The 23874-nt window shown below is 48.3% G+C and overlaps 2 protein-coding genes and 1 pseudogene across 3 annotated transcripts in view; 2 read left to right on the plus strand and 1 right to left on the minus strand.

Annotated features, from left to right (window-relative positions):
• IGSF5 (immunoglobulin superfamily member 5) overlaps positions 1-23874 on the minus strand; it is a 931320-nt gene that overhangs the window by 825462 nt on the left and 81984 nt on the right. The gene's annotated exons all lie outside the window — the stretch shown is intronic.
• Positions 757-5118, plus strand: LOC144773715 (beta-1,3-galactosyltransferase 5-like). The gene is made up of 2 exons (XM_078658859.1): positions 757-1050; positions 4162-5118. Exons 1-2 carry the CDS (start codon positions 757-759, stop codon positions 5116-5118), a joined length of 1251 nt encoding a protein of 416 aa, XP_078514985.1.
• On the plus strand, positions 13069-13257 carry LOC144771526 (small EDRK-rich factor 1 pseudogene; annotated as a pseudogene).

A 23874-nucleotide genomic window follows, 5' to 3' on the forward strand; every position in this document is an offset into this window, starting at 1 on the left:
CCCACTACTCCAGGTTCCATAACACATGGACCAGACTGGATTACTGGCTAATATCTCCCACGATTGCTAGTTGGTTGGGTCCAATCCACACTCTCCCTCGCACTCTCTCGGATCACTACCCGGTTATTCTTCAACTGTTGATTCAAAGGGAGGGAGGTTACGAGAGAAGTTGGGGCTTCCCCGGACGGGCATTATTAGATCCCGTTTTCACAGAAGAGGTGCGTCAAGCTATTGAGGACTACTTTGAATTAAACACTGGCTCCGTCGACACATGGGCGGTTCTTTGGGAGGGCTTTAAGGCATATATCAGAGGGGTGTGCATCTCAAAGCATGCTGGGATCCTCCGGGACCTGCGTTCCACCTTAGATAAGATCGAAGAAGACATTGCCGCCGTAGACCGCGAAATCCTCAATGCCCCCTCAGACACATTGTCAGACACTCGTTTAGCACTTTATCTTAAGTTCCGTGACACGGCGGATAGGAACATTATTTTCTAAACAAACACTGCGTAGCACGGCGTTATGGAGAGGGCGAACGCCCTGGTCGCCTGTTAGCCAACACTCTGCGGCCACCTAGAGGCCCAACCTGTATCATTTCCATCTCTGGGCCGGATGGCTCCCCAGTACAATCCACGCCGGCGGTCTGTGAGCTCTTCCTCACGTACTATAAGACCCTTTACACTTCACGCCTCTCGGGGAATCCAGCCGATCAGGAAGAGTATCTACAGAGGTGGCCCTTGTGTATCTGGAGCGTTACATGCAGGAGTTCCTTTTGGTCCCTATTACCACAGACAGCATTATAGAGGCCATTGACGGCTCTTCTGCCCCCGGACTAGACGGCTTCTCTGCCGACTTTACTAAAACATACAAGGACCTCCTAGTGCCTCGCCTGGTTGAAGTCTACGCGGAGACCCTGGATATTGGCACCCTCCCTCCGACCTTTCGTGAAGCAGTGATAATTTTATTGCCTAAACCGGGGAAGGACCCTCATCTTTGTGGTTCATATAGGCAGCTGTCTCTATTGAACACAGACTACAAAATCCTAGCCAAGGTGATGGCTATCAGACTGTCGCTTCTGATGGAATTCATCATCTCGCCCGTACAATCGGGGTTTGTTCCACATAGATCCACTTCTCTTGATCTCTGCACCTTATTTACGACCTTACACCGTATCGACCCTGCCACTCCAGCCGCTGCGATTTTACTAGATGCGGAGAAAGCATTTAATTTGCTGGAATGGCCTTTCTTCCTCTCGGTCATGCGCCGTATGCGCATGCCGGAGTGCTACATCGCGACCATAGCCCTTTTGTACACAAGGCCCACCGCTCGGCTGCGACATAATGGCATATTATCAGATCCCTTTCTTCTGTCGCGGGGTACAAGGCAAGGTTGCCCCCTCTCCCCTCTTTTGTTTATTTTAGCGCTCGATCCATTAGCCAGACAGTTCCAGGAAAACCACCTCCAGCGCGGGTTACAGTTTCAAACTGGCCCGTTATTGATGTCTATGTATGCCGACTACATGATTCTATACGTCAGACACCCCCACAGCAATTTATCCCCGTTAATACGGGAAATTATAAGATTCGGAGCATTCTCTGGACTAAATATCAACTGGCACAAATCGGTCATTTTTCCACTTACCACCAGCACTACTCCCTGGCCTTTCGAGTTTCCGCTGGAATGGTGCCAAGATTCTGTTAAATATTTGGGAATACATGTCCATCTAGACACTGCGTTACTGATATTGCTAAACTATGGTGCTGCAGTTTCCAGGCTAGAGACGCAGATCAACCGCTGGATTAATTTACCCCTCTCCGTGGCAGGGAGGGTCTCAATCATCAAGATGGTGGTACTCCCACAATTTCTATATTATTTCTACAACATAACGGTTCCCCTAAGTAATACCTTCTTCAAACAACTTTGCTCCCTTCTTCTTCGCTTGGTGTGGGGTGACCGTGCTCCCCGTGTCGGTTGGAGAGTCTTGACCATGGCCGCCGACAGGGGTGGGCTGGGTGTTCCAGACTTCTATTTGTATTATTTGCTTGCTCAATGTTCCTACACCTATTCATGGTTCCACCCAGACGCGTGAATTCCATATCTGCGCCCGGAGGCAGATCTGGTTCTCCCTAGACAGCTTCTTACACTTCTCCCCACGGGATTCCCCTGTGATCTACGCGACATACAAACTGTATCCACCACAAGCTGGGCCTGGGTAAAACTACGTAAACTTCTGGGGCTGGCTGTACTCCACTCGCCAGCGCTTCCCCTTCCCAATGCCTCCCTTCTCCCCATCACAGAGGAGAAGTTGGTGAAACGCAGTTGCGGAAATTTGATATAGACACACTCAGCGATCTTTTCCCCGATGGTCACGTTTTCTCTGTGACGGAGGAAGCCGATTCTCTGACCGCTCCTTCATGGGCACATTTGTTCTCACACGGCTTCGATCAGCATTGCGGGCATGTTTCCCTTCCTTCCCTTTAGCCCCTGAAGAGGTTCCCCCACTTACACTAGTGATACAGACAACATCCAACACACACCTGATATCCAAGTTATACAAACAATGCGCTGCACTTAAACCTAACGATGATTCTAAACTTAGAGCCGACTGGGAAGCGGATCTGGGCGGTCCTATAACGGATGAGCAATGGACATATTGTTGTAGAGCCACAACAGAGGTCTCCTTGAATAGTCGACACAAGTTGCTACAGTTTAAGTTTCTCCGGAGACTGTATTTTACCCCAGCACGTGCCCACAGGATAGACAACTCCCGGCCCCACCACTGCCAGAAGTGTCATTCCCCTTTCGCAGACTTTGCACACTTATCATGGACTTGCCCCAGGATACAGCAATATTGGCTAGACGTGCACTCGGTATTAGGGGATACACTCTCTATACCTCTTCTGCCCACACCTGAGATTGCTCTGCTGGGATATGTTTTGAAGTTTCCCAAGGGCATTCGTAAGTTGGCAGCAATTTGCTTCATGTTGGCCAAGAGGGAGATAGCTCTGCACTGGAGCAGTGGGAAGGTCCCCTCCCTCCGAGCGTGGTTACATAGTTTGGCATTCTGTAACATTAACTGCGAAGAGCACAGCACCCTGCTCCCCCCCACCTCCAGACCAGTTGATATATGGGAACCCTATAGTGCCTACATTTCCCAGCAACTAACGGCCCAGGAGACCCCGACACAATCCGGCATCACCCCAACTGGGGTAGGTTGACCCTCCCCAGTCTCTGTGTAGGGGCAGCGCGATGCTGAAATCTGCATCCATATCCAGCTGATATTACATTTTTGTCGATACTAGATTACTATAAGTCATTTTAACGTTGGATAGATTTCCGATCAGTGTATTGTCCTGGATGTCTTTTCAATACTGAGTTAGCATGGTACTCCCTCTGCAGAATTTATTCTGATATATGTCACTTCTGTTTAAATTTACTGGCCATGTATTGCTCCATTATTGTTATTGTCAATACCCGATATACCTTTGCACTGCTATCATTTGATTATGATTTTATTGGTTTATTATGTTTTATTTCCTATGTTTCTCCGCTATTTTCAACTTTTTTGTCATTCATTTGCCTGTATAACTTTAAATAAAGGTTTTTTTTTTAAAAAGCATTGGAATGCTGTTGTCCATAGTGTATCATTGGTTAACATTCAAAGATGCCAAGCTGCATCTTGAACACAACAATAGACTAGTGACAATGCAAGATGGACACTTGCTGTTATTTTTAGGTTCATTATTACATGCAATTGCCTGCGATGTTTAGATGGTAGCATATTTTCCTTTTTCACTTGCATTCTTTTACTAATCTTGCATATGTTGTTGGGTTTTTATGTGTTTTACTGTAGTTGTGTCAGAGGGTGAATGCAAGAATGAGTCAGCAGATGGATGAACGAATGGATATAGGAGTCCTAAGATGCGCGATGGAGTGCATGCAAGATGATTTATTGAGTGCCTACATCCATCAATGACACAGGGGCACCTACATTAATAAACCAGACTATTTGGCATTGCCAGTGCTTTTTGCCTTATTTTTCTACATTGCATACATTGAGTGTACGCTAATGTTGATATCACTGTTTGCTCAAAGATGTACACTAAAATGTTATTGCAAACAATGTGTTCTCCATTATCTATATTCTTTTGTTGTTTTCCAGATGGCTAAAAGGCTGGTGGTCTTCACCATGATATTGCTGTTTTCGTGTTTGGGTATCCTAATATTTGCACTTCAATTGAACTTCATAAAAGTTTGCGTCTCCTGTTTCAGTAGGAGAGCAATGCTCAATTCTGATTTTGAAGCTGATAATGGAACCTTTTTGCTGTTACCAGATGCAAGGTGTCAACAGAAGCCTCCATTCTTGGTGATCCTTGTGGCAGCAAGACCCAAAGATGTAAAAGCTCGAACAGCAATCCGTCGCACTTGGGGAAAAGACCAAACTATTGGAAACAAAAGGATTGCAGTATTTTTCCTTGTTGGAACAATGGCGGAAGGGGAAAGAAAAGCAGAGGCAGATATTGCTGCTGAAAGCCTGGTCTACAGAGATATAATCCAGAAGAATTTTACTGACACCTACTTCAATCTTACACTTAAGACTTTGATGGGCCTTGAGTGGGTCGACCACTTTTGCCCTCAAACCAAGTATGTGATGAAGACTGATACAGACATGTTTGTCAATGTCTTTTACCTAACTGAATTGCTAGTGAAAAAGAACAGAACTACAACATTTTTCACTGGTAACCAGAGACTTCATGATTCTCCAGTACGCAATAATTTAAGCAAGTGGTATATCAGTGAGGAGGAATATCCAGACAAACTATATCCACCATTTTGCTCTGGCTCAGGGTACATTCTTTCCTCTGATGTTGCCCACAATGTTTTTACTATTTCGGAAAGCGTTCCTTTTTTAAAACTGGAAGATGTCTTTGTAGGGATGTGCCTTCAAAAGCTCAACATAATGCCTGAGCCTCTTCACAATGAAGAGACATTTTTCCCTTTTAAGATTGAATTCTCGATTTGCAAATTTAGAAAAATTGTAACTTGCCACTATGTCCGAGCTATTGAGCTGCTGTTATACTGGAACGCTTTGGAAAGGACCGCGGATGAAAAGTGCTGAAATTCAAGTTCGACCATCGTTAACCGAAAAAACAAGATCATATTATTAATGTCAGACATGTGGCCGATCAAGTTTCTTTACAGAGCTGTATGTCTAATCCTTATGTTTAAATCCTGTTACAGCGCATTAAATAATCCATCAAGTTACTCTTTTGCTCAAGACAAATGTTGAGTCTTTGGTAAAGCTATCATACCTTATTTTAGCCTTAGTGCCTGATGTTGAAGGCTATAACTTTTGTTAAAGGCCTGGAACGCGAATTATAGCCCCAAGCAGCAGGCAAGGGTCTATAACAAGGGAGAGGGCCTTTAACCATAAATATAGCTTGAGGCAAAAGGCCTATAGGCTATTAGAAGATTTCATTCACAGAGGGTGGAATGTTCAAAATGAAAAAGGGAGAAATAGAGAGATGTTGGAATGTTGGAGCAGAAGGCTTATATAATCTATTATTCAAGTCCAGATCTACTTCATTGTGTTGAATGGAGCTTCTAACAGTATAATGTTCTAATATCGCCTTATAGACCGCCATAGGGGGCGATACTAGGCACTAAAGGCCAGCTCCAGCGTTAAAGGCTTGAACCAAAGGTGAGGGCCTTTAATAAGGGAGTGACCCTTTATTGGCCAGCATAGCCCGCTACTGAGGGCTCTAAGGATATTAGAACACTCTGCCCCCTAGAGGGTAAAATGTTTTAATTAGTAAAAACAAAGGCTGCACGGAGCCCGAGCGGGTTGAATCCCCTCAGGCACCGTAAGACATTTGTTAACAGCAACCTACATTGGAATGCTAATGCTATGGGCTTCTACCAGCCATTAGAAGCATGGAGCACTCCATTGTCTTCAATGGAGCGCTCAACATTCCAATGTTCTAATTCAGGTTAGAATTATTCTTATGATAATAAATAGCAAATGTGCATTTTAAGTGTAAACAAAAATGTCAAGGGAGACATAAACTTGAGGAATGTTGCATGTCATTCACAAGCTTTTAGCAATTCTGAATAATTGATGGTGCTGGGAGTTGAACAGTTTAAAATAGCAAATCTTAAATATTTGAATATATAAGAATCCGAACTCAGCCACTACACTAAACATGTCTAAAATGCAGATCAATCTTTACAAAGAAACTGCTGTTGTTGGGGGCCGGTTCAGCTTCTCCTGGTGTTTCGTGAGTGTGACCTCGCTGAGCCTGGGCACCATGGGTGGAGCCTTTGCAGATTAGGCTCTAGAACTTTCTATTCGGCACGTCCTGCTTCAGATGTTTTCATTGCGGCGGCAGCGGTCGTGCGGAGTGAGGCCCCTAGGGGAAGTAGGGTCGACAGACCAGTCTTCCCCTGGGGTATTCGCGCGAGACCAAGGACAGGCTATGAGGTAGGATAGGGTGTGGGTTAGAGGGTGGGGTTTTAGGGAAGTTTACTAAAGGGGGCAGGAGAGGAAGTTTTTCCTCTTCCTGTCCTCAGTGCCGCAGGGATTAGGTTAGAAATTTGAGGAGGTTAGGAATTTGAGGCCTAGGGTGTAGTTTTTATTGAGTGATCAGCGCTTACCTGGCGGTCGGCCGGGGGTGTAAAGGACGCCACTGGTGCCCCGATGTGTGTTTACCTTTTGCGGCGGTGCGTAGTGCAGCGTTTTCCCCGGTGTTCTCCAGTGAGGGCAGGGCCATGGAGACGCCTGATGAGGCTGCAGTCCGCGCCGCGCTGTTGGTGCTTGGCCGGGCCGGGAGGGACGACCTTCTGCAGCCCGGCGTGTTGGATCAGGCATGGGTGGGCATGACCTGCATGCCAAGGTCCACGTTTGCCGCGGCGGTGGCGGCGTGCCTGGAGGAACCACCGCCACCGTGTTCAGGTATGTCAAGGGGGGGGCGGGGGAAGAAGCGGCTTGAGGTCCCCAAGCGCGGCGGACGGCGTCGGAGTCTCCCCGCGCGCCCCCTGAGTGTTCCGGGAGGGGCGGGGGGGACTGTGGATCTGGGCGCAGTGGGCGGGCCGGTGCCAACAGCAGCTACAGCTCCGGTGCACTCGGCGAGCAGCTCGGCTCACGCAGGCTCATTGGCCGGTGAGCTGGGCTTGGAAGGCCTTGAGGACGCTTTTGAGGAGGGCAGTGAAGCCAGTGGGGGGAGGGTGAGAGCGCTACTGAAGAGCCAGCTGGGGAGGACTTCACGTTGCTCCTCTCTGATGGGGAGTCTGGGGAAGAGGAGTGGGAGTCTGGGGAAGAGGAGGGGGGGGCCCTGGGGGAGCAGCCTGTGGATTTGTCTTGCGGCAGGAGGGCATTGTCAAGGCGCAGGGTTCCAAAGGGAAGGGCCCCCTGAAGGCTCGGCAGCACCAGCGGGCATGTGCGCCCCCGGCCCCTCGGCATGGGGAGGGTCAGTTTGCGGACGTAGACAGTCAAGGGTCTTGGTATGCCAGGTGGGAGCGCATGACCTTGGAGGAAAGGGCTCGCGACCAGCATCGCATTATTGAGGAGACAGATCTTGCGTGGCAGCTGCTGTGCACTGCCAGGGACGCAGGGGCAGGTGGGGTGCTTGGGGGCAAAGGGGGTCCAGCACCCGGGCGAGGGAGTGGGCCAGGTAAAGGACGTGCCAAAGGGACCCCGGGGTCCCGTGGAGAGTGGGTCTGGGTAGAGGGGGCAGGGACTGCTTTGGCGGCGCAGAGACCTGGTGGCACTGGGGCCTCCCCTGGCGCAGACGGCCCGGGGGGGCGGGAGTAGGCCAGCAGTGGTCGCTGGCAGAGGCATGGGTGGGCCGGCGGGGCGCAAAACGTCCTCCAGACGCCAGGGCGAAGCAGTAGGGGGGTCCGCGGTGGCCTGCCCTCCATCGAGGGAGCGGGCAGCAGCTGTTCTGGAGTGCGAGTTTGTGCCGAGAGTGAAAGGGAAAGGTGCGAAGAGAGTGGTGAGCGAGGTACAGAAGGCTGTGGTGGAAGAGGTGGATGAAGAGAGGCTGGACTATGAGGAGGATGAGGAGGAGTTGGAAGAGGGTGAAGTGTGTGATGAGGGAGGTTGGTAGCGGTGTGGAGCGACAACAGGCAAGTTTGGTGTTTTTCAGGGGGCACAAGACAGCACCGGGCGGGTCGCCAAGGATGGCCAGAAGTCGGCGGACGCCAGGAGGAAGGACCGGGAGGTGCCTGCGACTCTTTCAGGTGAGGGCGCCGGTGGGATGAGGGCCCCAAGGGGGGGCGCAACAAGGCCTGCCGGTCGGTGGGTGTGGGGGATGGGTCTGTGAGGGATGTGGGTCCCTGCGGTGAGGCTGGGGCCCTTGCGAAGGATGGTAAGGCGCAGGTTGTGGCGGCCAGCTCGCAGACTAACAAGACGGACGAACAGGGTGGTAAGGAGGACGGAGTAACAAGCTTCGGAAGAAGTTGCCTTATATGGGTCTGGCGATGCCGCTCGGTTCTCACTTGTCGGAGAAGACGAAGGCCAGGATTTGGAAGCATGAGTACGTAGATGTTTTTAAATTGTTGCATAGGGAGATCCAGGCAAAGGAGGGTTCGAAGGAGGAGGAATGGGAGTTGACGAGGCGGCCGAGGGTGCCTGTCACGATGGAGAATTTGACATCGGCGTTTTTGATCTACTCCAGAATCTATTGTGAGAAGCATGTGGACAGGGCGATTGCTTTGTTTAAGGATATGGATGTGATCAGGAAGGCGCAGATGCACTTTGGGGGGTTTGCCTGGCTGAGTTATGATGAGGAGTTTAGGGCCAGGATTAGTGTCAGCCCTGATAAAGCGTGGGGGGACATTGATCAGGAGCTTTGGGTGCAGTGGATGTCCTCTACGCAGGCAGCGCCATCTATGCATACTGCCAGTGGCCTCCCGGTCGCCTATCGCCCGTTTCAGGCGCGTCCCGCCCCATCTGGGGCGGGTGGCCAGGGATCTTCGGCGGGGTCGGGAAGTCAAGGGGTCTGGACAGGCACATCTGGTCAGCAATATAAGCCTGGGGGAGCAACCACTGGGGCTTGCTGGAACTTTAATAAGGGTTTATGCGCGCGGCACCCCTGCAGGTTCAAGCACGAGTGCTCCAAGTGCGGGGGATGCCACCTGGTCACACAGTGCCTTTCACTGGCCATACCCTCTGAGCAGTGGAAGATTACTAAAGGACGGGGACAAGCTGGGCCAAAGGGCCCCTACTCTGGTTAATGTGGAGGCCATGGGTCCATGGCTCTCTCTGTACCCTGACAGAGAGGCAGCGCTGAAGTTGCATTGGGGGTTCATAGAGGGGTTTCGTGTGGGTTATCAGGGTCCTTGGGAGAGGCGATGAGCTGAGAACTTGCGTTCTGCGAAGGAATTGCCGGAGGTGGTTGTAGTGACTCGACAGATAAGGCGACCTGACAGGACGGCACTAGGACCCTGTGGGTCATGAGGGCAGTGACCAGGTCACTGAACACCACATCCGGTTAGGGACAGGAAGGAAGGACAGATGACCAGGACAGGGAGCAGGACGGACATGTCTGTGACCAGCTGCACGACAGAATAATAAAGGAAGCATTGCAACCTAACCTGTCTCCTGATTGGTGTATCGCATGGTAACCAGTGTGTACACGACAGTTGTGTCGTAGAAATTGCAGAAAGAGGTGTTGGAAGGCAGGATTGTGGGCCCGTTTGACACGTGGCCGGTATCGGACCTCATTGTTTCTCCATTGAGGGTGGTTCCGAAGAAGGAACAAGTGGAGTTCAGGTTGATCCACCATCTGTCGTGGCCGGAGGGGAGTTCGGTGAATGATTTCATTGCGGAGGAGGACTCCAGGGTGTTGTACGCGTCGGATGGACGATGCCATTGGGCTGGTGAGAGTTTGTGGTAAGGGGGCGGAGTTGGCCAAATGTGACATCAAGTCGCCTTTCGCTTGCTTCCCATTCACCCGGCGGATTTCTCCTTGTTGGGCATGCAGTTTGGGGGGCCATTTTTGTGGACAGGGTTCTGCCAATGGGCTGTGCGATTTCCTGCGCGCTTTTTGAGACCTTCAGTTCCTTTTTGCAGTGGGCCTTCGTGGACAGGAGTGGGCACCAGCTGTTGTCGCACTATCTGGATGATTTTTTGTTTGTGGGGAAGGCTCAGACGGGAGAGTGTGGTGTGGCTCTGGGTCAGTTTCAGTTGTTGGCGCAGGATTTTGGGGTTCCTTTGGCGCCGGAGAAGATGGTGGGACCTAGTACCTGTTTGACATTCTTGGGCATTGAGCTTGATTCGGTGGCATGGCTGGAACGTTTGCCGGCGCAAAAGGTGGCGGAGATGCAGGCTTTTCTGTCCGAGGTCGTCTGGGTTCGCAAGATTGATTTGAGGTCTGTGCAGCGTCTTTTGGGGTTGCTGAACTTTGCCTGCCAGGTGGTGCGGGCGGAGAGGACGTTTTGCAGGTGCCTCGGCATGGTCATGTCGGGGACGGTACTCCCTCACCACAGAGTCAGAGTCATGATGGGAGTCCGGTCGGACTTGCGTGTGTGGCTTGTGTTCTTGGACAATTTCAATGGCGTGTCACTTGATTTTGCACATGATAAGATGGTCTGGCAGGTGCAGCTCTATTCAGATGCGGCGGGGGCAGCAGGCTTTGGGATCTTCCGGGACGGGCGATGGTGTGCTGAACAGTGGCCGGCTCATTGGTTGCGTCAGGGCAGGAGCATTGCTTTCCTGGAGTTCTTCCCCTTGTTGGTGGCCTTACAGGTGTGGGGCCCTGAGTTTCAGAACCGGTCAGTTTTGTTCCACGTTGATAACATGACGGTGGTGGACCTGGTGAACAACCAAAAGGCAAAGGACTTGCGAGTGTTGCGCTTGCTGTGAAGTTTCATGCTGCTTTGCCTGCGTTTTAATGTACTGTTTCACGCGCAACATGCGCCTGGGGCGAGTAATGACATTGCGAATGCGTTATCTCGTTTGCAGTGGCAGCGTTTCAGGAGGCTGGCGCCGGGAGCGGAGGCTTGCAAGACCAAGGTGCCGAAGGGTATCTGGGCCTGGGGGGAGCGAGAGTAGTGGGTTTGGTGGAGAAATCTATAGCTGAATCCACGCGGCGCTCGTACAGGTTGGCATGGTGTGAGTTTGGTGCCTTTTTGGGTTGGAGCAGGGATGTGTGGCGGATGCCCAGGAGTGCCTGCGAGCAAGGGGTGGTGCGTTTTGTGTTGGCTTGCATGGACAAGGGCTTGTCGCAGACTACGATTGCTGGCAAACTGGTGGGCATTTCTTTTTACAGCATGGTGCACTTGGGTTTTGATCTGGCTAGGACGGATCTGCTGAGCAGAATGTTGAAAGGTTAGGGACGGGTGAGGGCGGAGGGGCGGTGAGTTGCCTCTGGAGGCGATTACGTTCGAATTGTTGAGGAGTCTGTTGGCGGAATTGCCACATTGTTGTTATGATGTTTGTGAGGAGGCTTTGTTCCGGTTGTGCATGGTGTGGATGTTTTTCTGAGCTTTTAGGGTGTCAGAGTTGGTGGGGTCGAGAGGGGCCCCGGGTCAGATGTTTGAGGATGTGCGCGTGGATGGGTCCCGGCTTGGCATTTGGTTGGGGCGTTCAAAGACGGATCAGGTTGGCCGGGGCAAGTGAGTGTGGCTGAGTGTGAGTGGGTGCGTTGACGTGTGCCCGGTGCGGGAATGGACGGGGTTTTGTGGCAGAGTGCAGAGGTCTGTTGGGGAGATATTTTTGCATGCTTCTATGAAGCGTCTGACGACCTTTCAGTTGTTGGCCGTGTTAAGAATGGCGCTGCGGCGGGTCGGCAGGGATCCAGCGCGCTATGGGACGCACTCATTTCGCATAGGGGCGGCCACGGCTGCGGCAGGTTTAGTATGGTCATGGGAGGAGATTCGCAGGATTGGGCGTTGGAGGTCTCGCTGCTGCAAACGTTATGTGCGCAAATGATGTGGGGGTAGTGTGGGGTAGGGGGGGCTGCTGCATTTGTTTTTACATAGCTGGCTGCTGCTGTGGTGTTAATCTCTTTCTCTTCGTAGGTTGCGTTCGGGGGCCAGGAGCCAAGACGGTTACCTGGATTGTTGGATACTCTTTTGTACACTGGGCCTCAAAGTATGCGGACAGGCAGATGTATGGTCGTAGCCTTGGCCTGTGGAGCAGTCATCATGAGGTCTATTGGTGGGGTAAGAGTGGGATGCGCTGGGGCGCTTTGTTGCCTTGGCTGATGAAGAAGGTGTCCCAGCTGGGCTGCCCGGACATGATTGTTATCCACCTGGCTGAAAATGACTTGGTCAAGCAGTCGGGAGTGTCACTATTGCATCTGATGCAGCGGGATTTGGAGGCAATACGGAGCAATCTGTCTGGCGCCTGCATTGTTTGGACTGAATTTGTACCACGTCGGATCTGGAGGGGAGCGATGAAGCCTGCAGCCATTGAAAGGGCGAGGCGAAAGTTGAACAGGGCTATGAGACTTTTTTGTGCTGATCGGGGGATCAAAGTGATTGCTCATGTTGGGCTCTGGCTTGAGGAGCCCCTTCTCTTTCGTGATGACAGAGTGCACCTTTCGTACATGGGGAATGCTTACTATTTGATAGAAATGCAGGATACTATCAGTTTGTTGTGGCATGAGTCTATATGGTGTCGCAGGGACTGAGGTCGAAAGGTGCACTGTTGGTGGGGCAGGTAACCGCCCTCCGGGGGTTCCCTGGGTGGCAGGACTTGGGAGGGGTGGGGAGTCCATGACGGGCAGAATCACCCTTCCGGGGAGGGGGTTACAGGTGCAGGATGGGGGGTGTGGTAGACTGGAGTGCGATGGCTGGAGATGCTGGAGGAGTTTGAAAGAGAAGGGGGAAGTGAATGGTATACGTGAAGAGCTCGTGGTGTGAATAGGGAGTGAGTGATTGGAGTACGTGAGTGGTTGATGGTTGGAAGTCATGATGTTGGGGAGATTGGTAACTGTTATGGGGGTTTATGTTGAATCTGGTTGTCATACCCTGTCCTAATAAATGGCCTTTTATGCTAAAGCTATAGTGTGGAGTGGTTATTGCGCGAGTGCTTCTGCTACAGGGCGTCCGACCGAGAACAACCATGGCCCGTGGAAACCAGCGTGAACCCGCCAGACAAAGAAACTTGAAGAAAACCCAGGAGACCAACAAAGGTAAAAGGAAAGACGATTGTTTGTCTGCGGTTCAACGAAAGCAGAGGGATTCGGAAATAATGCAACAAAAGCAGAAGGCTGCCAATGAAAAGAAATTGATGCAGGCCGCTGCAAAATAATGCCTATTTGTGTGAAGACAGTTTAAAAAGACTCCAGAAGCTATATGTGGTGGAGTTTAAATAAAGGCACAAGTTAGTAAGTATCTGTATTGGTTTTCATCTCCCTGCTGCTAATTATTCTTGGTATAACCTTTTTGGTTGTACATTTTTCTAGATCTTTTTTAAGAATGCACATCTAACATACAATTAGAAAGCAGTATTGCTCTAAGAAAGCCTTACAGTGATTGTTAATGACTGCTTGGAGAAATGTAGTGAATTGATGTTTGCATCTTTCAATATTTGTACATCTTAACAAGGTATTTCTTTGTTTTTAAAACTCCTTCCATTGTAACAAATGTTCATTGTAAATGTCATGAATTTGTTTTAAAATGAAAGTTTACCTGGAAATAAAATAAAATAATAATAATAATATTATAATGTAACGTAAATAAATGTAAATAATATATATGTTTGAAATGTTTTACTGAAGTTATTTTCTATAATCAATATTGATCATGAGCAAACAACTCCATTTTGTTATATGACGCAAAAGAAAAATAAGAACAAATCCCCAAACTCCCCCTCCCCCCTGTACCGGAGGGATGATGTCTAAAGTTGTGGACAGTGTAATCGTCAAATAAGTCCATTGTATCTCATATTTTTACGCTTGTGGGATGAGGTAGGCAGGGTATCTGTCAAATAAAGAAGACGAAGATATTTGGGGCAAGTACGTTTTCAAAATATTTGGTGGAGAGTAAATTCAATAAAGGGTGCCAAAGCTCAGCATATGATGTGTTCTGTGCAGTGAGTGTAAAGGTCATTCTTTCCATACCTAATATATTCCAGAGGCAGTGCAACTAGAATCCGGTTGGGTCCCCAGTGTGTTCAAATGTTCTGTAATGTGGCCCCAAGAGCCAGGTATTTGGTTTAGAAATTACCACTATGGATGCTAGAAGCATAGAAGGTGGGATTGAATCAGGATCTTGAATAGAGTTAAACAGTCTAGTGTTTAATAGGGGAGAGAGAGGGGAAAAAAGCTTTGTAAAAGGCCCTTGATAAGCCGCCTGGACATGGTGATTTTTGTAATGTCTGCCTAACAATGACCAATAGGACCTCCTCAATAAGAATGGGGCTATTTAGCTCGACCCGGGCTGAGGTTATCTTTGAGGATTGAGGCTCATATAGGAAGAGACCTGCGTTTTCAGGAGGCAATTCTTGAGAGTGATAGAGGTCGCTGTAGAAGTCTCAGAATGTGGATGCCATCTGTGCATGGGTGGTATGTTCAGTGCCATCTGGGCTTAAGATAGCTTGTACCACGGTGGGTTGTCTTTGTGTCCGCAATCTACTGGCTGGCAAGCAACCACATATATCTCCTCCCACATAGTACGAATGTCGGAGGAGAATAGCAGCATATTCTGCTCTATCTAGGCCAATGCCAGGCAACTGTGTCAGTGTAGCTTCCAGTTGATGCCAAACTCTAGGGGCACCGGTACGTTTATAAATGCATTCAAGTTCCTGGACCTGGCATGTCAGAAGCCCCCATTTTCTCACCATATCTTATTATCAGCGGCAGAGATAGCAATGAATTCACCTCTAATGACGGCTTTCAGAGTTTCCCATGACATTACAATAGAGACGCAGGGGTGTCATTCAGAGCAAGAAAGTTGGTTATTGCCTACTCAATCTATTTGATGATCTCAGTGCTGTGTAAAAGTGTGTCCCAGAGCCTCTAATGTCAAGATGGGGAGGGGTCTGAGGGAGAGCTAACATGAGAGAGATCGCTACATGATCAGACCACAAGCGAGGCTCTGTCTCAGCAGTGAGGACTTTAGTTTGTATGTCAGAGGTCCCTAAAAAAAGTATAGGGGGGGCATAGGTTTTGTGGGTATGAGAATAAAAAGTGTAATACCGTGTATTGGGATGTTGATGATGCCAAATGTCTGCCAATCCTATCTCTCGCAGCCAAAGAGCCCCAGCTTCTCAAAGTGCCCCAGTTTGGCCATAACGATGAGCAGATCTGTCTATGTTATTAAAAACCAAGTTAAGGTCCCCCCTAAAAGAATCCTATGATCTTGGGAAGCCAGAACCTCTGCGATTGTATGGCATATAAACTGTTCCTGACCATCATTAGGGGCGTAGATAGATCCCATGTAAATGTGTAGTATCCCAAAGTGATGGAATGGCCAAGTAATCTGCCCCTTATCTTTGCTGGCCTAGGTCCTATTTCACCTTGAAAAAAATAAAAAATCAAAGTTGCAACCCCTCTGTTTTTGAAGGACCAGCAGAGAAAAGTTTAAGTGGAAAGGCTCGAGATCGTAAATGGGAGAAATCTCCCATCACTAAATGTGTCTCCTGGAGCAAGCCTAAATGAGCACCCTAATTTTCCTGGTAAAACAATACAGCCCTACGTTTAACTGGATTATTCATCCCCTTTATATTAAGTGTGAGAATTTGCAAGGTCTGGGTTATGTCTTAATATGGAGATGGAATCAGTGATGCCTCCTTATTATGAAAACCCTGAAATGTGACAAAGTGTAATACCAGGGTCAACATACCAAACTTGTACCCAAAAGTATAGTGGCTAGGAATCCTCATCTGTAGGTTCCCCCAGATTAAATGGAATAAAAAAACAACATAACCAAACATAACAGTTAACAAGAGAGTGTCCATCAGCATGGAAATATAAGGTATGGTCGAACATTGTATATGAAGCGGGTTAGGAGTCCTAACTTTACTACTACTAAATTGAGAAAAATCCTAATTTTAAGACTTTCGGTATTCACAGAAGGCATTTAGCAGTCCTAAAGTTAGGAGTCTTAACTTTACTACTACTAAACTGAGAAAAATCCTAAATTTAAGATTCTCGGTATTCACGGAAGGCATTTAGGAGTCCGAAAGTCAGGAGTCCTAACTTTACTACTACTAAATTGAGAAAAATCCTAATTTTAAGACTTTCGTTATTCACAGAAGGCATTTGGGAGTCCTAAAATTAGGAGTCCTAACTTTACTACTACCAAATTGAGAAACATCATAACTTTAAGACGTTCGGTGTTCACAGAAGGCATTTAGGAGTCCTAAAGTTAGGACTCCTAACTTCTGTGATTACCGAAATGAGTAAGTGCCCTCTGTGAATACCAAAAGGAGTAAGTGCCTTCTGTGAATACCAAATGGTAGTAAGTTTAGGATTTTGTCTTAAGTTAGTTCTGTGAATCGGGCCCTCAGATCTTAACTTGTGCATCAACATAAAAAAAAATATTTTAAATAAATAAAATCTTTTAAATATTTTGACCACAAATCCCAAGTGGGCCATGCACAGCAAGAGATATAATTGTAATGATAAATGTATCTAGTAAACATGCAACTACACATGCATTATGTTTTAGCGGTCCAAAAGAAAAAAATCAATGCCCAAGTTGCCACCTCACGTATCCACAGAATCAATAACAATGAATTTCAGCAACTTCTCATTCTGAAAATGAGTTTCAAAGAAATGACAGGCCTCTGGATAATGTTTATCATTGTGTCTTGTCGCCTACAAATGTCTAAAACCCATTTCTTTGCCCTGTGAATGGCGCTGCCAATGTACATAATATCACAAGTACACAACAGACCATACACAAAATATGGTGTGCTGCATGTTAATCTTTTCTTGATCAAAAATTCCCTGATGGTATTTGGAACTTGAAATTTTGAACAATCAGTGCTGCCATTACATGATTTACAATTTCTACAACAACAGGACCCGCTACTGGCCTGCTTTCTCAAATTCCTATACTGAGTAGTTATCATATTCTGACTGAGATTGTCCCTGAGTGAGCAACATGTCCTGAAAGTGATTTGAGGACTGGGTGAAGATTAAGCATGGGCGTAAAATCCGCTCCGATCGCGGATTTTTCGGATTTTCGACAAATTCGCAATCCGCGAATTCTCGCGAATTTGTCGAAAATCCATGAATTCGCTTGCGGCGGATTTTTTGCTTGGTGATACAATATTGCGGCGCGCGGCGTGGTGCACGGCGTTCACTTTCTGTCATTTAGCGTTTGCCGAGTTGTTTTTCTCGATCATATTTTGCGAGTGCTGCGCCATTTTGGATCTTGCTGCGGGATCCCGCGGGAGTTTGGCGCCCGCGAATAGGTAATCGCGGCTTGCCACCTTGCTCGCCTCGTGAGAGTTCGCAATTGCGAACACGTAGTTGCGGCGGACAGGAACAATCTCGCACTCGCGAAATAGAAATTTTGCAATTCCGCACAAGAAATTCACCAGCAAACAGGATAAACCTTCAGAAAATGATGATTTTTATCAGAATCACTCCTCAGGTTGACATTTGCATGGCCTTTTTTTTTTTTTTGCAAGGAGTCCATTTTTTGGGGGGGGGGGGGGGGGAAGGAAGTGCCCCACAGTCTCCAACTTCCTGTTCCTGTCCAGCAGGCTCCTCCCAGTGCTTTCTTCATGTGCTGGTCACTTTCATTTGGACCTTGACCTGGAAGGATTACTTTTTGTGGGTGCTGCTGGATATTTGGATTTGAGGCCTTTTTGACTTTCTTTGGATCACTTTTGGATTAGAAATCAACTTTCACAAGTAAGTTTGTTTGGGGCATTACAGTTGTTGCAACTACAATTTTGGAACTTTTTCAGAACATTAAATAAAATATATTGTGGGTAGCCACAGTATCCAGTAGGACTAGGGTTGGTTATGGGTGCATGATACAACTGTTTTGTTGAATTTAAACACCATTGAGGCCCAGGGGTGGTGAGTGTTGCATGGGCCTAGTCTTTCTGTGGGGTGTCCTCTTGAATTTAAACATCATTGAGGCCATGGATGGGCTGGGATTGTGCTGATTTTTGTGTTTTTTGTTGTTTTTTGGGGCTGCTGGTGTGGCCTTTTGCCCAGGGGTAGCGGTGCATGGACTGAGTGTGCCTGTGGTGTGGTCTCACTCTCTTTAATGTAAACACCCTGGATGGCATTGGATTGTGGTGGTTTTTGGGTGTTTTTCTTTTTTTTGGGGTGTACTGTTGATGTGGACTGGCCATGTGGGTGGTGGTGGTGGCCATCTTGAGTGCTGGCTGGTACAGGCAACATGTGCATGGGGTGCAAGGGGCCATTTTGAAGAGAGGCAGTGTCTGAGGCCTGCACTTATTTTGCCTACTTTTCATCCATTATCCCCAGGGGTAGTGAGTGTTGCATGGGCCTAGTCTTTCTGTGGGGTGTCTTCTTGAATTTAAACATCATTGAGGCCATGGATGGGCTGGGATTGTGCTGAATTTTGTGGTTTTTGTCGTTTTTTGGGGCTGCTGGTGGGGCCCTTTGCCCAGGGGTGGTGAATGTTGCATGGGCCTAGTCTTTCTGTGGGGTGTCCTCTTAAATTTAAACACCATTGAGGCCATGGATGGGCTGGGATTGTGTTGTTTTTTGTCGTTTTTGGGGGCTGTTGGTGTGGCCTTTTGCCCAGGGGTAGTGGGTGCTGCTGGATATTTGGATTTGAGGCCTTTTTGACTTTCTTTGGATCACTTTTGGATTAGAAATCAACTTTCACAAGTAAGTTTGTTTGGGGCATTACAGTTGTTGCAACTACAATTTTGGAACTTTTTCAGAACATTAAATAAAATATATTGTGGGTAGCCACAGTATCCAGTAGGACTAGGGTTGGTTATGGGTGCATGATACAACTGTTTTGTTGAATTTAAACACCATTGAGGCCCAGGGGTGGTGAGTGTTGCATGGGCCTAGTCTTTCTGTGGGGTGTCCTCTTGAATTTAAACATCATTGAGGCCATGGATGGGCTGGGATTGTGCTGATTTTTGTGTTTTTTGTTGTTTTTTGGGGCTGCTGGTGTGGCCTTTTGCCCAGGGGTAGTGGTGCATGAGTGTGCCTGTGGGGTCTCACTCTCTTTAATGTAAACATCCTGGATGGCATTGGATTGTGGTGATTTTTGGGTGTTTTTCTGTTTTTTTGGGGTGTACTGTTGATGTGGACTGGCCATGTGGGTGGTGGTGGTGGCCATCTTGAGTGCTGGCTGGTACAGGCAACATGTGCTTGGGGTGCAAGGGGCCATTTTGAAGAGAGGCAGTGTCTGAGGCCTGCACTTATTTTGCCTACTTTTCATCCATTATCCCCAGGGGTAGTGAGTGTTGCATGGGCCTAGTCTTTCTGTGGGGTGTCTTCTTGAATTTAAACATCATTGAGGCCATGGATGGGCTGGGATTGTGCTGAATTTTGTGGTTTTTGTCGTTTTTTGGGGCTGCTGGTGGGGCCCTTTGCCCAGGGGTGGTGAATGTTGCATGGGCCTAGTCTTTCTGTGGGGTGTCCTCTTAAATTTAAACACCATTGAGGCCATGGATGGGCTGGGATTGTGTTGTTTTTTGTGTTTTTTGTCGTTTTTGGGGGCTGTTGGTGTGGCCTTTTGCCCAGGGGTAGTGGTGCATGGACTGAGTGTGCCTGTGGGGTCTCAATCTCTTTAATGTAAACATCCTGGATGGCATTGGATTGTGGTGATTTTTTGGGTGTTTTTCTGGGTTTTTTGGGTGTACTGTTGATGTGAACTGGCCATGTGGGTGGTGGTGGTGGCCATCTTGAGTGCTGGCTGGTACAGGCAACATGTGCTTGGGGTGCAAGGGGCCATTTTGAAGAGAGGCAGTGTCTGAGGCCTGGACTTATTTTGCCTACTTTTCATCCATTATGCCCAGGGGTACTGAGTGTTGCATGGGCCTAGTCTTTCTGTGTGGTGTCTTGAATGTAAACATCATGGATGGCATGGGATTGTGCTGATTTTTCTGTGTTTTCGATTTTTTTGGGGTGTATAACTGAACTGATGTTCCTCTGTCTTCCATTGCTTTTAGGTGTACAAGACTCAAGAGAACCACCAGTGCCAGGAAGAAGTCCTGCAGCGGTGTGTGTGTGCAGCATAACGTCACGCGACGTCACGTCTGGACACAGACAACTCTGCAACTCGTGCAACTGCTGCCTGCTGTTCTGACCTGCTCTGAAGAAGATGGCCCCAAAAAAAGTTACCCGTAGCTCCTCTAGCAGGAAAGTTGCCAGTAAGGAGCAGAAGAAGCAAGTTACCAAGGAGACTGGTGTGCCGGACGCCTCTTTTTTTGGGAGGATAAAAAAAAGTACGCCTGCAGCAGCAGCGGAATCTGCTGAGGACCAAGCTGGGAGCAGCACCCCCGCTCCATTGGGCTCAGTGCCACCACCACCACCACGCCAACTTAAGTCCAAGCCCTTGACTGCTGCAGAGGCAGTTAGTCTAGTTGTTCAATCACCATCGACCAGTGATGTTGGCTCATCGCAAGAAAGTAGCAGCAATGTCCCTCAATCAACACAGGTTGTTGTAACTCATCTGAAGAGTGTTGAACAACCACAGCCGCAACAAAAACCACATGTGCAAGTACAAGCCCAAGTACATGTGGAAGGAGAGGCAGCGCAAGGAGATGCGTAAGCAGAGGTGCATGGAGGGTCACAAGTGCCCACAATAGTTGTTCCTCCCGAAGTAGGGGCACATCAGGAAATCGACAATCAAGGCGAGGTATCATTTGAGGAAGACACTCCTCCTGATGATCATTCATTGTCTTCCACACCCCTAGCAAGGAAGAGATCAAGGGTGGTGTCTACATCTTCTTCAAGCACACCTCCTTCTGATGATACGGATCAAAATTGGGAACCAGCACCACTGCCGTCTGAGAGTGAGGCACACCATGATCTGACAAAGGTAGTTAAGCGTAAAAGGATGCTCGTCCAAAGTCTCAGAGTTATGGAGTGTGATGATGAGGCTCAACAAGAAGTGGCGGATACTGCTGCTGATGAAGACTCTGACAACGACGACCCAGTCATCATAAAGGTCACTGCAGCCCCAGCGGGCATGCAGCAAACAGACATTTTGACCCTAGCCCGAAAAGCTGCTGAGCGTGATGATGATGATGTTGTCGACGAGGAGGCAGTGGAAAAACCACAATCATTGGAGTTAAGTAGTACACCAACTCGTACCGCTTCCATATTTCTTTCACACAAGAAGGGACCTCCATCCACCTCGACCTTAATTAGTGGCGGTGAAAGTGCACAACGTACAAAAGTTGGGCAATCCAGATCCTCCACTTCATCTGGCATTAGCAGCATGACCACCACCACCAGTATCGCCGCCTCCTCCAGGCCCCACAGACACTTCAAGTCCCCAGTTTGGGACTTCTTTACTGTTTGCCCAAAAAGGGAAAAGTTCGCCATTTGTACCCTTTGTAAGCTTGCAGTTAGTTGTGGTAAGTTAGGTAGCAACTATGGTACCGGAGGCCAGAGAGGTCACCTTGAGAGACAGCACACTGTCAAATGGTTTGCACACCTAAAGGCGATCAAGGAAGCCCGAATTGGAAGTCAAGAAAACGTTGATGTTTCATCTGATGATGACGAGGAGGAAGAAGACGTGTCAAACACTTCACTTACACCCAGTACCCCTGTCAGCAGCACACCCCATGTGAGGCACACTAAGAGTGTTGGAGCGAGTGAGACACCAACGCGAAAAAGTTCACCAGCGAGCATAATTGGGTCAACAAAGTCATTATCATCCCGTAAATGCTTGGTCCAGGGCAACATTAGAACCATGTTTTGTTCAGACGCGCCATATGAACGCAACCACCCACTGACGCGTCTGTATAACACTAAGCTGGCTAAAATGCTAGCTGTGGACCTTCTCCCTTTTTCTTTTGTAGAAGCGGTAGGTTTTCTAGAATTAGTGGCAGCGCTCTGCCCTAAATGGAAGGTTCCTAGCCGGTTCTATTTTGCCAGAGTTGCGGTTCCAGCACTACATGAAGATGTGCTGGAGGTGATTGGGGCAGCTTTGCAGAAGAGTGCTGTTCACACTATACATCTGACAACAGACATGTGGACCAGTGGCGCAGGCGCTGATTACATGTGCATCACTGCACACTGGGTCTCTTTTTCAGGGGTTAAAGCAAAGCTAAACGCAGGTGTTGACCCGGACCAAGTTTTTAAAGCTGCTCGGAAACATGCAACACTAGCCATGTTTGGCTTGGAGAAAAGTCACACAGCACGAAACATTTTGGACGAGTTTAACAAAAAGGTCGTTCACTGGCTGTCCCCAAAAAAACGCCAGATTGGTTATGTTTCCACGGATAATGGCGCCAATGTAGTTAAGGCCATGTCGCTGGGTGACTATTTCAGAGTGCCGTGTTTGGCGCACTGTATCAACCTGGTAGTTCAAAAATTCTTGAGTGATAAAGACAGTCCAGCGTGCGAGATAATGGCCACCTGCCGAAAAATGTGCAACCATTTCAGCCATTCTTTTAAGGCCCGGAAGCATCTGAGGAGCCTGCTACATGAACGTCGAATGCCAGTGAAAGCACTCATCCAGGAGGTGGCAACATGTTGGAACTCAACCTTCTACATGCTTGAGCGTCTGTATGAGCAGTATACGGTACTCGATCACTATTTCTTAAAACAGGGTACAGCTCAGAAGGACCTGAGGATGGGTGCGGCGCAATGGGACATAGTTAAAAGCCTGACAGACATGCTTCGTCCTTTTGAGATCTTCACGCGTGCAGTCAGCAAGGAGGACTGTAATTTGGGAAAAGCTATCCCATTGTTGTGCATGCTGGAGCACCAACTGAAGGCGGTGTCTTCTGAGTTAGAAAAAGATGATAAAAACAAAGACCCTTTTGTTTTGTCGGAGAAATTATTAGAGCGCCTACGTGGTGATGAACGTCTTAAAATGATCAACTCAGAACAGCATTACATTTGTGCTACTATTCTGGATCCACGCTACAAAAAGGCGCTGGCAGGTCAAGCATTCTTTCCTTTTGCTGATGAAGATGTTAAAAAGTACAAACGTTGGCTAGCCTGGTCAGCCAAGAGGTTTGAAAAAGAACGGCAGGATATTGAAGGAGAAGGCAGTACATCAGCATCAGCAGGCCATCCCCAGTCAAAAGAATCCACTTCTGCACCTGTGGCTCTGGCACAAGTGACCTCTCAGCCGTTAATGACACCGGCAACCGGATCATCTGCACCACTCACAAGAGTAACATTGGCTGCTGAAGAGGATTGGCTAAGTTGGCTTGGGTATGGTTCTCGAAAAGAGGTCACAAGCACAGCAAAAAGTAACCAAAGTGGAGGAACCGTTGAGGACCTTGAGTCGATGGTGCAGGACTATCTGAATGACTCAACTGAGGTCTTTCTTAATGATGAGCCATTGCAGTATTGGCATGGGGAAAAAACAATTGTGGCCACAGCTCTCCAACCTGGCTATAAACTACTTGTCTTGCCCACTCGCAAGTGTGTCTTCTGAACGTGTTTTCAGTGCTGCTGGTGGCATTGTAACTCCCAAACGGAGCCGCCTCTCGCCCAAAAATGTGGAGAGGCTAACAATGATCAAGATGAATCAGCACCTCATACCACCAGATTACAAAGTACGAGAAAGCACGCAGCATGAAGACGAGGAGGACAGCAACGTAGATGAGGGAATTTGTTCTCTGTTCGGTGACGCTGACCTCATCCTGCCTGAATTCGCAGAGTATGATGACGAACTCTTATTCTTATTCCCTGACACCGAGCCCTGAAAATGAGACAATGAATCAATAACTTTCTTTTTCGTCCTTATTCACTTTTATTCCTGTGTGTCTGTCTTTCTTTGTTTT

The sequence above is a fragment of the Lissotriton helveticus genome, chromosome 8, assembly GCF_964261635.1.
Source record: "Lissotriton helveticus chromosome 8, aLisHel1.1, whole genome shotgun sequence".
Taxonomy (NCBI): domain Eukaryota; kingdom Metazoa; phylum Chordata; class Amphibia; order Caudata; family Salamandridae; genus Lissotriton; species Lissotriton helveticus.